Source organism: Bombus impatiens, unplaced genomic scaffold (genome assembly GCF_000188095.3).
Source record: "Bombus impatiens unplaced genomic scaffold, BIMP_2.2 scf_0102, whole genome shotgun sequence".
In the NCBI taxonomy this organism is placed as follows: Eukaryota; Metazoa; Arthropoda; class Insecta; order Hymenoptera; family Apidae; genus Bombus; species Bombus impatiens.
The window spans coordinates 4047518-4061845 of NT_176521.1; the positions used below are offsets into that span (position 1 = coordinate 4047518).

The following is a 14328-nucleotide window of genomic DNA, read 5'->3' on the forward strand; positions in this document are numbered from 1 at the left end:
AGATGATAAATATGGAAAAGAACCAGCAAAGTACTGAGGAAACGATTTATTAATCCATCTGTAAACTTTGATGAAGGGTTGTAAAGGGAGTCACCTGAAGGGGTTGGAGCCTAAGTACCTATAAACCAAATAATGAATTTAGCATAAAGTATATTAATGTTCTAAATGAAATTAACGCCAAGGTGTATTAATGAAATAAGTGAAAATTTGAAAGGAACGATATTCATAATGGATTTTAAGGAAGAATCTCTCTTATAACGAAGCAACGAACCAGAGTATACGTTATTCTGGACTGTACGTAAAGTGGTATAGCAATTTAATAAAATATAAGTAAACTCATTTACCCTAACCACTGTACAGAAAGTTCTATCCTATCCCATTAAAAATAATTCCAAGTATTCTCTGTACAGTTTATTTTAATAATAACCTGACTATTCCAGTGGTTTTGTACTTTATACCATTAACAATTTCTCTGGCTCTATTTTTTGTCATTGTCAATAAATTACTCTTCATTCTGGATGCCTGATAAAATTAGAAATTAGATATCTATCTACCGGTGGACAAAAATACCTATTTTCCAAAAACATCCTTTTCTTCCTGTCTAAATTTCTATTTTCACTGACATTTTCAATTACAGAAACGAACAAACGAAAGCTTAAACGGTAAACCGTACGTAGAACACATTCCAACTTTACAAGACGAAACGTTTCACTGTACGTTAACTTGCAAGTCTTGCGTGGCTAATTAGCTTAATAAAAAACCTACGCCTCGTCTTGACGTACTGTGCAGAATTTATTCATAAGAAAAAGCATCGGGCCGCTTAACCGCCGAGTAACTTAGTCGAAGTTGAGTAGAGAGGATTTGTGCGGAAATCTTGGAGCGACCCTCGTGCTACCTTCTCGAACCTGTAACGATCCTCTTCCCGAAAACAACGAGCTTGCGTTCCCCCGAGTTTAACAAGATTGTCGCGTGCACATTGGTGCAAGGCACGTGGTTCGGTACGAGTGTGTTCTCGCGGTCGGATCCTCGAGACGCGGCGGGTTCGGGCATCGACGCCAAAAGCTGCAAGGATCGATTTCAATTTAGCGGCCGTTTAAGCGTGCACGCTCGTGGCTAACGAGCTTTCGAAAGTCGTAGATAGCCGACAAGTTGGCCTACACGGACGGCCGCGGCTCGGAACCACCCTTCGGAACTTACCGCAGTCGGCCGGCAAGCATCGCGAGCACACGTGTAACACGACACCGATAACTCCCTCTACATACCTATAGAATGTAGTAGGTAAGTGCACTAATATACAGGGTGTGATAATTATTTAGTATAGTATACAGCTAATCGATTTCAATGACTCACAAGTATAGTGGCTGCAAAAAGAATTGCCATCATGTTGTATTTATTATAGCATTTATGCATCGATTAATTAAGTCTAAGCATATTATATGCTTCGTACTATTTTTAGTGATACTTTCGTGCGACCGTAAATGTTTAGTACCATGGCAATGAGATGTAGAGCCTGATAAGAGAAAAACTCTGTATTGGAAAGGTAGGTTATTATAATAATTACTAATGAGAATTAATAATTCTTCCGAGTGTACGTTAGATCACGTGAAATAATTCGTAGTTTTGCGGGAGGAAATTCCAATGACATATAAACAGTATTTTGCTACTGATTTGACTTTCTATCTCTGAGCACGGAAGTAAAGATAATATTCATAGGCAGGTTCATAGCGGCCGTTCAATGTACGTGGAGACACAAATGAGTTCATAGCGCTTATTGAATGTATGTGGGCACAGAAATGGCTTCATAGCGCTCAAAGGGTTAATCAATTAACGAACATACGCCTGATATAGGAGACATCTTGTTGAGTTGCTTGATAGGACTTGAAAATTTTTATTTTACCGAGCCATTGAACATCGCATAGTTTGTGATCTCTGTGGATTTGAAGAACCATCAAAGAGCTGTGTTAATTCAAATATGGAACCTGATTGATATGTTAACATTTGGATTGTTTTAATCATTGATTTTTATGAATTCAGGCTTTAATATTTTATGACGTTTCATCTACTAAAACATGTGTATGTGTAATATGTACTTTATGAAAGATGTCATTGGTAGAGTAGAAGAAGATTGTTGTGTTAAAGGCTCGAATTTAGGTCTGAAGATAAGTTACACTTAAAAATATCGATTTTTATATTTTGTTGATTCTTACAATCGTAGAATTTGTTTTATGAAAATGAAGCATTTTATGCTTTAGTACTATAGATATTATTCTCAAAAAAGATATAGAAAAGACTGACAAAACAATGCTCGATTTACAATCAAATGCATTCGAATTATTTAATTATAAATTTCAAACGAAAAGTTTATTTGATTATGACAAAAGGGAGTGTATAGTAACAATATAGAAAAGTATTAGTAATTTAACTTCTAAGCTATAAAACATTGCACAAAACGAAAGTAGAACATTATACGCTTCATGTTATTTAGGTATCATATGCTTGGCAGATTACTGCTCGAGATGTACTACTTACGCTGTCGCGAAAGGCGATGCTCACACTTATCCCAAATAAAGGAATATTAAATTTAACTGCTGAAGTCCTCTTGCAAGAAGGAAAAAGCTAGCACAATATCTCAATCACAAAAATTTAATCGTCACATTCATTTGTTCCATTAAAATTATCAACTTGTTCTTCTGAAATTATATAACTCCATAAGCTCCAGTTATAGATCTCAGTAAATACAGTCAAAGTATCGGTACATCTATTTAATATGCAAAATTAATAAATAAAAAGGAACAAATCACAAATATGTTTTCCAATGTATAAAGTACATGTTTCACTAAATACTTAATTGGCGGTCAATAAATTTTTATCTAAGTTTCGTATGTTTCTTAAAACAATAAGACCAAAAAATTATTTTTAGGATTCTCATTAGAGAAATCGCGAAACTTATACTATAAAGTTCCTTTTTATGGTGTCCGATTCATAATGAATCGCCAATGAATTAATTCTAAACCTACTCAACTATTCCGACGCCACTCTAAAAACTCTACTCTTCTAAAGGATCGTGTTGTTACTTTGTAAATCGAGCAATTTGCGAAGAAAAATTCCGTGTCTCGGTCAATTTCATAGACCGCCCATGTGTGCTTATTAAAATAGAACACCCTGTACATATGTACGTAGTTTAGTACATAGATACACCGCACGATCTTGTGGTAGCGGGCATTGTTAACGTCTAGAAAGGATAAGAGCACCGTGGAAGGTGGCCAGGGACTGTTTTACTGCTTTTCCAGCAGCGATGGCGACGGCGAGTCAATGGTATGGCGTGCGGTTCTCCCCGCAAAGATTAGAAAGAACCGTGTATGCAGCTGAGGAACAGATTTACGTTCGGCAGGTAGATTGCACATTATGGTCGACATTTTCTACGGGCACGGTTTCCGTGTGGCTGGAAGCTCCTCTTTCTCTCTCCCTTTCTTTTTCTTCTTCGACGCTCCTCTCGAAAACGATTTGTTCTTTAGTACCACCGAATGAGATATTATGGCGATTGCCACTGCTCTGTATTCTCCTAAATTTTCGTAGATTCCCTTACATTCTCCTACGTTTCCAATGATATTCACATTTTTAAGTTTGATTCATACGTTAGTTTTTTGGTAGACAAATTGATCAGTTCAACTTTTTGTCAATTTCATAATTCTATTGTCTGAATATACGATTAGTAACCTGCGGATTCATATGCAAATTTATATTTTTCAGAATATAATTAGAAAAGTAAAGCCTTGGTAGAAAGTTGTTTTATCTGTCAAATATTATAGAAAGAGCTATACCTTGAATATTTTATATAATTTTGTGTATCATGTACATTGTATACAATTTTACATCTATTGTAATTAGAATTTCGACAAATATATATATATATATATATTTATATATATATAATATATATATATAATATATATATAATATATTTGTAATATAATATTATATATATATAATATATTTAATATATATAATATATATTTGTAATATAATATATATATAATATAATTTATATATATATAATATATATATATATATTTGTCGAAATTCTAATTACAATAGATGTAAAATTGTAAAAATATATATATATATATATATCATAGTCCAATTGTTATACAGGGCGATTTTAACACGTGGCGAGTAGAGTTTTCAAGTAACAAATAAAGCATATTATTTCTTCAGCAGTGGATTCTCGTGATCCTTTGTGAATTCTTCGCTGTTGACGCTCGCAAATGAATTCATTAGGTCTATTGATTACGATATACAAATTCAGTATCCATATACATATTCCAGTGTACAGAGAATTTAATTATATGTATATAATCTGTGGTCTACGCTGGACAAATTTTATACTCGCGAGATATTGAATTGTTCGGAAAGTTCGCGGCGTTTCTGACAGCCGATACATTCAATTACGTACGTGGTACGATTGAAAAAGGATTATTAATTATGAACTTCTGTCAAGTAATAAAATGTTAAATAAATAATTATTAAAAAACAGGATCGATCAAGAAAAATGTGCTTTCTAACGAGACAATCAGTATGAAATGTTGCACAATTTAAGAATAGTTAAGAAACCATTGGTTAATCTTTGCAATTTTCATAGAGCTTCTTAATTTCAGCAAAAGATCAAATCTTCATTTTACTAGAAATGTTTTTTCTTATATTATCCTCATATTTCAAAATGTTAATAATTAATCTTGAGTATTTATATAAACAACACTAACGAGGAATTGCACGAAACGCAATAAGCATTCACCATAATTAAGAATGTTTCGTCAGAGATTTTTCAAAGGATAATCATAGTCATATAAAGCGAGATTCAGCGCATTATAATATTTCATTTGCGTGTTTTTAATTTGAAAAGTCTTCTTTCGAGAGTCTCCGCAAAATCTTCTTTCGAGATTACGATTTCCCTTTGAAGTCTGCGCCGATCTGCTATACTGATGAAAGGAAAATTAGTACGATACGCGAACACACAAAGGAGAGGAGAAAGAATTGATAATATGGGAAATATAAAACCAGCCTTTTATTCGCATAAAATCTTTCCATCACGCTACAGAACATTTAAAAAATATCATTGTACAGGCACGCGTTTCGAAAATCTTTTTCACAACTCGAATTCGAGGGCGCATTTACTTATAATTATCTGAATATAAAATACTCGGTTTATTAACATTCGTCAGAGCGTCTCTCGATAACAGTCCACCGCGAAAGGAACTAACGGACGTCTAAACTTTCGAGAAACCGAAGAACATAGTAACGTATGTTACATGTGCATGCATGTATTTTGATTATCATTGATCTGGCTAACAGCGAAGATTTGGCGATTCAAAGTTTTCAAGCCTTCTCCTCCTGACTGTACTTTCAAACGAACAGAACGGAGATTACTTTCAGTTGAACGATTACGAAAAGTATTTGCACATATTTATATTCTACTACCGATCCACCATTTCACAATTTTTGCCTCTAAATCTCTCACTTAAGTCTGTTCGATTTTTAAGTTAAAACTGTTACATTATCATTGAGTCGTGAGTAATTACGACAGCTTATTTGACAAATCTTGTATTATCAAGTAGTTTAATCATTTTTATCTTCAGGAGAAAGAGAGGGGGAGTAATAAAACTTTCTGGCAATGGACCTTGGGTTAAATAATTTAACCCAAACTGTTACAATTCATATACGATTCGATAATTACGATTAGAAATTGCCGTATAAAAAATGAGAAATATGAAAATAACGAACAATGGGAAATTCAGAAGCAACAAACGATTTAAAAACAAATTGTTTCTCTGTCTTCAAGATTTCTAGTATTTCTGGTATCAGACACAGCAAATTTATATTCTCAGCTTCTTCTAAGAAATAAATATTCATAGTTACGTCACGTGTGTTGCTTAAAGTATGAGATTCACCCTGTTATATTCGACAACCACGCTATAGTAGAATTGGTAGTTCCGTTTGTTTCTTCATTTTAACCGCGTATTTAAATGACTATTTAAATATCAAAACAATAACGGTGTGCGAACACTTTCTCCATCTAATATGACTTAAAAACAATCACAAGGCTCCATTCCATAAAATTATGCTTTTCATTGGGTAACAAAATGTCGACAGTGCTCCGCACTGCGCGTCAAGCAAATCTTTTACAAAACGTCGCCTGGATGATATTGGGATGAAAGGAATTGGACGCGAGGCGAGGCAGCGTCGCGTCGACAGCTTTTTCGGACAACCGCGTGCGTCGAATGGAAAATTCGTGCAGCTTCGAATAAGGTTCGATGCCCAAGGAAGCAGCCTTCGAGGCATCGTGTACGTGTGTGATGTAAGTATATGTGTGGAACAGATCTTTTTCTTCCATTCTTCTCGTTCTCGGCTTCGTTGCTCGACTGGCTACCTTGAACGAACAGTTCGTGTTGCCTGACCGATGGACAACCAGTCACACGATGTTACTGTTAGCGTGCATCCGAGTAACGGCCGACCAGAAACACGTAACATTCGTCACAAACGCGAACAGGTTTCGTCGAACTCGGCAGGGCTGTGGTGTTGTCGCTACAGGCATGACAAAAGATTTTGCCGCAGTTTCGACAATGGTGCTGCAACAGACACAATTAATTCGAATTAGTGATGAGAGAATAGCAAAGAGAGAAGGTTGTCGTCCAAACTTTTTAGTGATAAAATCGATGAAGATATAGAATGACAGTTTGCAAGCTTTCAGATGCTTAGTGTGTATAGAGATAATTTATTTATGGGGATAGTTACGAATTAAATATTCTTGTTACGTTAATAATAATCATTATTAAGTAAAATTGGTATTTCTTGATAACATAATATCAAAGAAATATTTTCTTTTTTTGCTATTTTGATTTTGCAGAATTGAATTAATATTAGGTATTAGTTATTAATATTAGTAAGTAATATAAATTAAAAATCACGAAATTGAAAAGAAAGACTTTCATAATAATTTATATGAAACACGTAATATATATGTGAAGTTTTAGTTTTATGCAATGTAAAAATGGAAATTATTTGTTTACATATATGGCACATTGAAATACCTAAAATGGCCATGATCTATGATTAATCGATTATCATTATACGTTATATATTTCAAAGCAAGATGGTCGAACTTTGCAAGAATAAACAATTCGTTCCACAGCCAGTTTGGTCTATTTCAAACTTCCTCTTTCCCGATAAAACGAAACTTTCTTATTAGTTTTTGAATCAGTTCAATTTTAGGAAATCGTGATCAGGCAGAAATTTTGCTAAGATGAAAGTAGAAATGAGGTTCGAGTCAAGAAACTGACTTGAGACAAAATTGACCTAGATCTTATTTGAAATTCTGCATGGTTACTAGTTTCAAAATACATTATTGCCAGCTAATGTCTGTCCCCTGTTTAATCGTATTCGACGATATTGCAATTTATGCTTCAGCTTATTTCATTAAATTAAATGCCTGAATCTCGTTTCGGCGATCTCAGTAGTCGATATCAACGATATCCACTTAAACTTGATAATACTTCACTCTCTCTTGGTCTTGATTTTTGACTGTAACAAATATTAATTTAATTTTAATAAATGTCATTTAATGTTTAATTTTCGTTGGATCTACTTTAATTCCCGTGATCATAAATACGTACTACATCCTGACTTTTGATGGATATGAAGCGCTGTATTAAAAATGAAATAAATAAATTATCCTGTTCAGCTCCGATTACATTTAGTTAAAAGATTTAAGACCAGGAAAACGATCATTATCAGGCTGATCTTTTCTTATTTCCAATAAACAAATTCAGGAGTTCAGAAGAAAAATAGAATGAATGAAAAGACCCTTAATTTATGAAAACCGTGGATAAAGCTTCGATAGAAAAATCTAGCTCAAGTTTCTCTCTCCGATTACCATCTAACGGAAAATAATTAGATCTACTTATATTATAATTAAAGAAAAGTTCATTAAAAATTTCAAGTATTAAAACACTTTTCTATATACACTCACATTATGATTTGGAAGATCATAACAAAATTTAGTCCTATGGTATAATATCGATTTTTTGTATCATTCCCTAGACTCACACTTCTGCCCAAGAGCCTTAAAACAGTAATTATATTTGCACCAAGATTGAAAGGAATCATGAATGAACTATGTTATAATACATAGTTTATAGTTATATTTAGGCGATAATTATAACTTATATAAGTATAATATACGTATAATAATAATTATACGTATATTAATAATTTTATGAATAAATGTATAAAATATAAAATTCATAGTCTGCACCAAACGTTAATCCATTTTTATTAAAAATAGGAGACACGTAACACTTGTGAGCAAAAATGTATGCCATTGTTTGGAAAAATGTTTCGTAGATTTATACTGTTTTTCATGCTATTTTCTTAACAACCACATTTGGTTTATGGTCTTTGAATATCATTCGATATTCCAGTTCATTAGACATTCAGTACAACCATTCGTTACAATCTCGATGTTCATTGAATCAAGTTATTGGATCAAGTTGCCCAATATTACAATATGTAATTTGATGAGCAACCAGTCGTGTGAAAATCACATAACATCGTGGTAAACTGAGAACTTATACCTCCAATTGTATAACTGTGAAAATAAAAAAGAAATCCGTGTAATTTTTTATCGCGAAGCGTAACATTTCATTTGACATTTAAATGAAATCTTTTTCAGTAAAAATATTAATTAACTAAAACGTACGAAGTTGTACGTCGGAGGAATATGAATATTCTGTCAATCAGAGTATATATTCAGGAACGTCGGAGAGGTATAAAAATAAAAACGGAGAAATTCAACGTCCAGGAAATTCTTGCAACCGATAGTAATTCTCTAATTGTACGTAATTACTAAAGTAGAACATCTGGCACGCAAAGGTAGTTGAGAATCAGAACTGTGCATTAATTGCTTAATATGAAACAGACAACAGTGTTTCAAATTATGAATAATTCGTTTGGTCCAATTAATACACGGTACGTTCTCCCCGTGTTCCTCGTTTACTATCCAATTCCTCGTTGCGATAAATTTGTTTGCTCGCTCGCGAAGGAATAAAAATCTCGAGCAGCAGTTCTTTTATAATTCGCTATTGATAAATCAGGTTGCCTGTTTTATCGTTCCCACGAGTTGTTTCGAAAATCAAACAAATTTGCTAATAAATAATGATTTCGAATTTATAATTCGCACAAAAGAGAAGGTAGCTTTATTTAGTCTGTTTCTCCTGTTCATCAATTTTTCTCCTTTAATTGTTCTGTTTTCTTCAGTTAAAATGTCCTATCTAGCATTTCCTTCATTTTTAAGCTATGTATGCTGAAATATTTGAAGTTCCCCGTGTTTTTTATCTTTCAAATAAAGTTATATTATAGAGGCTGTTATATTAATATTTTGAATTGAAGGAAGAGGAACAAAGATGGTGCAGAAGAAAATAATAAACGTAATAAATTTTCTACAATTTCGAAATGGTAGATAGAATGTTTTAGCTGTTAAAATATTCTTCTATATTTCCATGGAAATATATATGGTACACGAATTTAGTCGAATATAATTTTATACACATTTTCACTGTTGCTAATAAGATTTTGTAAAATATTAAGAAGCTTTTAGTCATTAATTTGCAGAATTTACATCGTATCAGTATTATCAACCATTGATGATTTAAGGATCAAAAACATTACATTTCATTCACTCTCGTATATATCGCAAGAAAAAATCAATTTTTAATTCCATTATCTCTAACGTATAAATAATAAATATATTGGTGCTTTCATGAAGCAATAACGAAAATTAATGGCGACGCAAGAACCCAGTTGAATCGAAAATTTCGAAACTCGACGAAAATAAAATTACACGATTTAATCACATTTTTGCTACTCATCACGGTGCGGTGCCACGATCAAACATTTTCACATACATACATATTATACAAGCGAACGGCGTGGGTCAAGCGAACGTATGATAATCTACATCGTGATCCATCAAGCCAAAAGAGTTCAATCTCGAATCGTGTCCCAAAATTCGGTCGATGAAGCTTAAAAAAATGGATCGTTTTGGATCTTTAACAACGATGCAATCACGACCAAAATTAGGCATTAAAGGAACGATCATTATTACAAGGATCCACAATCTACCTAGGACTATATTTCCTTCGGATGGCAACAAAGCAGATTGTTGAAAAAATTTTCAACGTGGTCTGCATGGTCGAAGCCAAAGAGCCATACAACACGGTTCGCAGTTGCGGATTACGTTCTGTGAAAGTCGAAAAAAGTTCACAGGCTTGCACCTGAAGCTGGCACACGAACAACAGAGTTTTTTTCACCCGATGTACTAGGAACCCTATTGTTCCTGCGTCAATTTCAGGGAAAAGTACGTTTAATCTTGTAAAATATCATTTTCTTCTATTTCTACCTTACTAGTCTGTACATGTTGCGTTCACAATAATGTTGAACGGAATAGGAAGAAAAATCTCATTATGTTATATCATATTATAGTATATATGCTACGTATTTTTAAATGAAGAAGCGATTGAGGTAAAATAGTGCATTGAATAGGGGTGGAAATTTTCTTGTTTTTATTCGAGATATTTGTATAACGTCCTTGCCTTTTTCTATAAAATTTTTGTATAATCGCACATGATTTTAGATAATCCAAATTTATGGAAACGATGTTGTACTACATTTCCTTTAAAAGTTATAACTTTCTGTAGATAAATTTAATTGATAAGAAAATTTATATAAAATGAAACATATTTCATATTAGATTATGATTTCAAACAATTTGAAATTTGCCAATGTAACTAATTAATTTATATCTAACTTTAATTATATAAATTTAAAATTTTTCGTTATGTCCAATTTTCTTATTTATGATTTGTCTGTTGTACTAAATTTGTTTGGGAAAGAAATGTTCATGTATTTCTTGGCAAAAAATCTATTTCATTTGTTATTTATAAAAAATTTGTAAATACTGATATTTTCCGGCATCAGACACTTTCAACTAATTACAGCTATGCATATTGATACATCATTATAATGTTAGTGGCAAACAGAAAATTACAATTCAAAGCATCGAAATTCGTTTGTTTCTCTCTCGTGTAATGATATGCAGAATAGCGAATAATATCCATATAATAATTGTTAATATTACGTATTGGTGGTAATGATGATCAATTACTAAATCTTCTATCATTGTTATTGCTGAATTATCATTCACGAACTTCTGAGAATAATTACGGTATCAAATGTATTTAAAGCTCCTTCTATATCTGAATACTGATCAGGTACAATCTGCAAACTTTGGCTAGAAAGTAATATTTAAAACGTACGAAACAATGGAATAAAATTTATTTAAAGAGTTCGAATAAAAGATAAGAAATAATATATGAAATATTAAACCAGTATCGGACTAGATATTAAAATATTAAGTGATATTAAAATATAAATGTTCATAGTTTGAAATATCAAGTTACCAATAAGAAAATTAAAAAATAGTATTTAATTTATATTATCATATTTATATCGCTAATCTTACGAAACCAATACAATTTAATGGCATTTTCACTTTAAACAATTACACTTCATTAAAATACGTGTGTCTGTGTTCATGCGTTTTAAATGTGGGAAAACCATATGACTTTTATGTATGTAGGTATATTTACATTAAAAAAATGTATACTCTTCAACAATATAAAAAATACTTAAAAATATTTTTGAGATCATTCTACTACATCAATGTCTACATCCAGTCATTTAAATTCCACTTCTCTAATTGCGGTCTGTAAAAAGAAAAGAATTTATGTACATAAATTATTAAACGTCAATTTTGTTCAATAATTATTTCCTCCGCAGCATAATTTCTACTCCAGCCAGTATCCACAAATTTAAAGCCTCATAACTCGAAACGAGGAATTTCCCGATACGAGGTAAGCGACGAGTACGAAATCCAGGGAAGTAACAAACGTAACTTTCTCGCTCGTAAATTTCATTTCTTAGCGGAGCATGAAAACGAACGTCATCAAGTACGCATCGAGGAGTAAGAATAAGAAACAGTGGAAGATTTGCAAATGGTAAGGATAAAAAGGGATCGAAGGAGAAACGAGGAAAGGAAGTTTATGACGTCTATGTACGTTCAGGTCTAGGCGATGCTTCTCCTCTTGCTATCCGGCTTCTCCATTACCTCGGTGGTCTTTATTTTCAAGCCATTACCAACGGTCTATTATAATAATGCGGAATTCGTCGTCTGAAAAGGAAAAAGAGAGCCGAGGCGGCGGGATCTGGCGCGACCACCACTCTAAATTTTACATCTAAATTGAATCCCTTAAGTAAGATGACGGTGGTCCGGTATTCGTTCGTTCAACGTTGGTTGCCAGTTATTACCAAGGAACTAAGAGGCCGAATAATATCACCCCGATAACCGATTTCCAGACCAAGTTAATTATTGAACCGTCCCATCAATATGACTTACGAGAGAAACCTACGAACCTAGATTGGTCAGAGCACGACTTTCGTCGACTATGGACCTGCCTCCAGTTCATCTGATCTCCTTCGCGATAGATACCTACTTATAGATACTTTCCAGCAGGAATAAATCAGCTTGCAGATCGAATGTGAAAGATATCGTGAAATGATCTATCACGGAGCTTTCTCTACCTTTTGGTTTTGATAATTTGAAATTAGCGATATTAAATGAGCATTAAGTTTTTGTTTAGTTATTGTGGTGCCTATTTAGACATTGTAAGGAAGTAATTGTAATTTATGTAATTTGTGTAAATCCGTAGTTCGATATCAAACTAATAAACATTGAGCGAAGAATGTCTTTCATCGAGAGAACAGTCAACATTCCCTGAAATAATTCAGAATCGCAATAAGATTATTCTACATATATGCTCATATGTATATCCACGTATGTAATTCTAAGATAAGATCATGTAGTAAGAAATACATATAACTCACTTCTCTGACGTACGGATTAAGATATAAGATTGGCGTTTCAAAATCGAAATAAAATGTTGGTGACAAATGAAATGCATATGTAAGAATATATTTAGTATTAATTATTGCATAATATTTTCATAATTGTTTACGATCAAGAAATATAATGGAAAACATGATAAATGATATTTTCCATCTTTTATGGACAAGCGATTTTAAAATTCGATATAATATTACGTTCTTGAGATGTTATGTGATTTTACTTAGTTTAGATTTTTTGTTTCATTTTCTTTTGTTATTAATATTTCTACAGATATTAATTTTAAACTATATTTCTGCTCGTAATTGCAAGAATAGACCCGAAAATTTTGTTGTCTGAAGATTAAAATACACTTTTTGATTTTAACTATTACGTTCCAGCTATAAATTTCATCAATAAATTAATTTAACAAATCGTTAAAAATAAAATTTCTTTCCACGGTCATAGACTGATCCTGTGTAATGATACATAAAATAGAAAGGAAAAGAAACAAGGAAGGAAAAAGGAAAGCAGGGAGAAAGATACATTTTGGACTGTACTAGTGGCATCATCAGGCCTGTGGCTCAGACACAGGGAGGTCAGGTCAAAGATCGTATTTGCACGAGCGGGATGATTAGACGAGGACTCGGGAGAATACTCTGTTGGTGTGAATCCCAGAGGTGGCAAATTTAGAAGGATCACCACAATTTTGATACAAAGTTGCCTGATCATAAGCACTTTGAGTAGTTTCTTCTAATATTTAGGACATGGTAACATTACTTACAACTCTATCATTTATCCTTGAACGAAAGATATTTTTATTATAGAATGTTTATTTATAAACTTTTATTTACAATACTAATAGTAAGTTATAACTTGTGACTTGTAAATATCGTTAATAATATCAGCCTAATTCTACAAGATTTGATCACGTTGATGTATGATACGTTGCTCAGAAAAATTAGAGGATCAGTAGATTTAGCTGTGTAATATCAGACAGTAGATTACCATTGAGATATTATCAATTATTAATGAAATTTAATTTTTAATGATTAATTGAAATTCTGTCGATTCAATTCATTTATACAAATGCGAGTTCTTATATGACGGGAACGAAAGATAATATTGTAGATAGTGGACAAAATTGGCGAACCCCTATTACTTGAATTTCAGTTTAAATTAGAATATCCAGAAGGAAATAATCGTTGCAACATTTAATAAACGATTATACTTTATTTTTTTTATATTTTGATGATACTTTATATTGCCTTATATTGCTTTAATTATGTTGATATGAATGTGAAACCGCATAAACAACATTATTAACTCTACTAAAA

The 14328-nt window shown here is 32.5% G+C and overlaps 1 protein-coding gene across 4 annotated transcripts in view; it reads right to left on the reverse strand.

Annotated features, from left to right (window-relative positions):
• Nucleotides 1-5043: 5043 nt before the first annotated feature.
• The window catches only part of LOC100740643 (protein RUFY3), a 30524-nt gene continuing 21239 nt past the window's right edge, over nucleotides 5044-14328 (reverse strand). For 2 of the 4 annotated variants that reach the window (XM_024364556.2, XM_012395011.2), the window contains one exon: nucleotides 5044-6623. In XM_024364556.2, coding sequence (XP_024220324.1) covers nucleotides 6483-6623 — 141 coding nt within the window. In that variant the 3' untranslated portion in view covers nucleotides 5044-6482. The remainder of the gene's footprint in view (nucleotides 6624-14328) is intronic. The other 2 variants (XM_012395013.3, XM_012395014.1) reach the window with 1 other exon arrangement.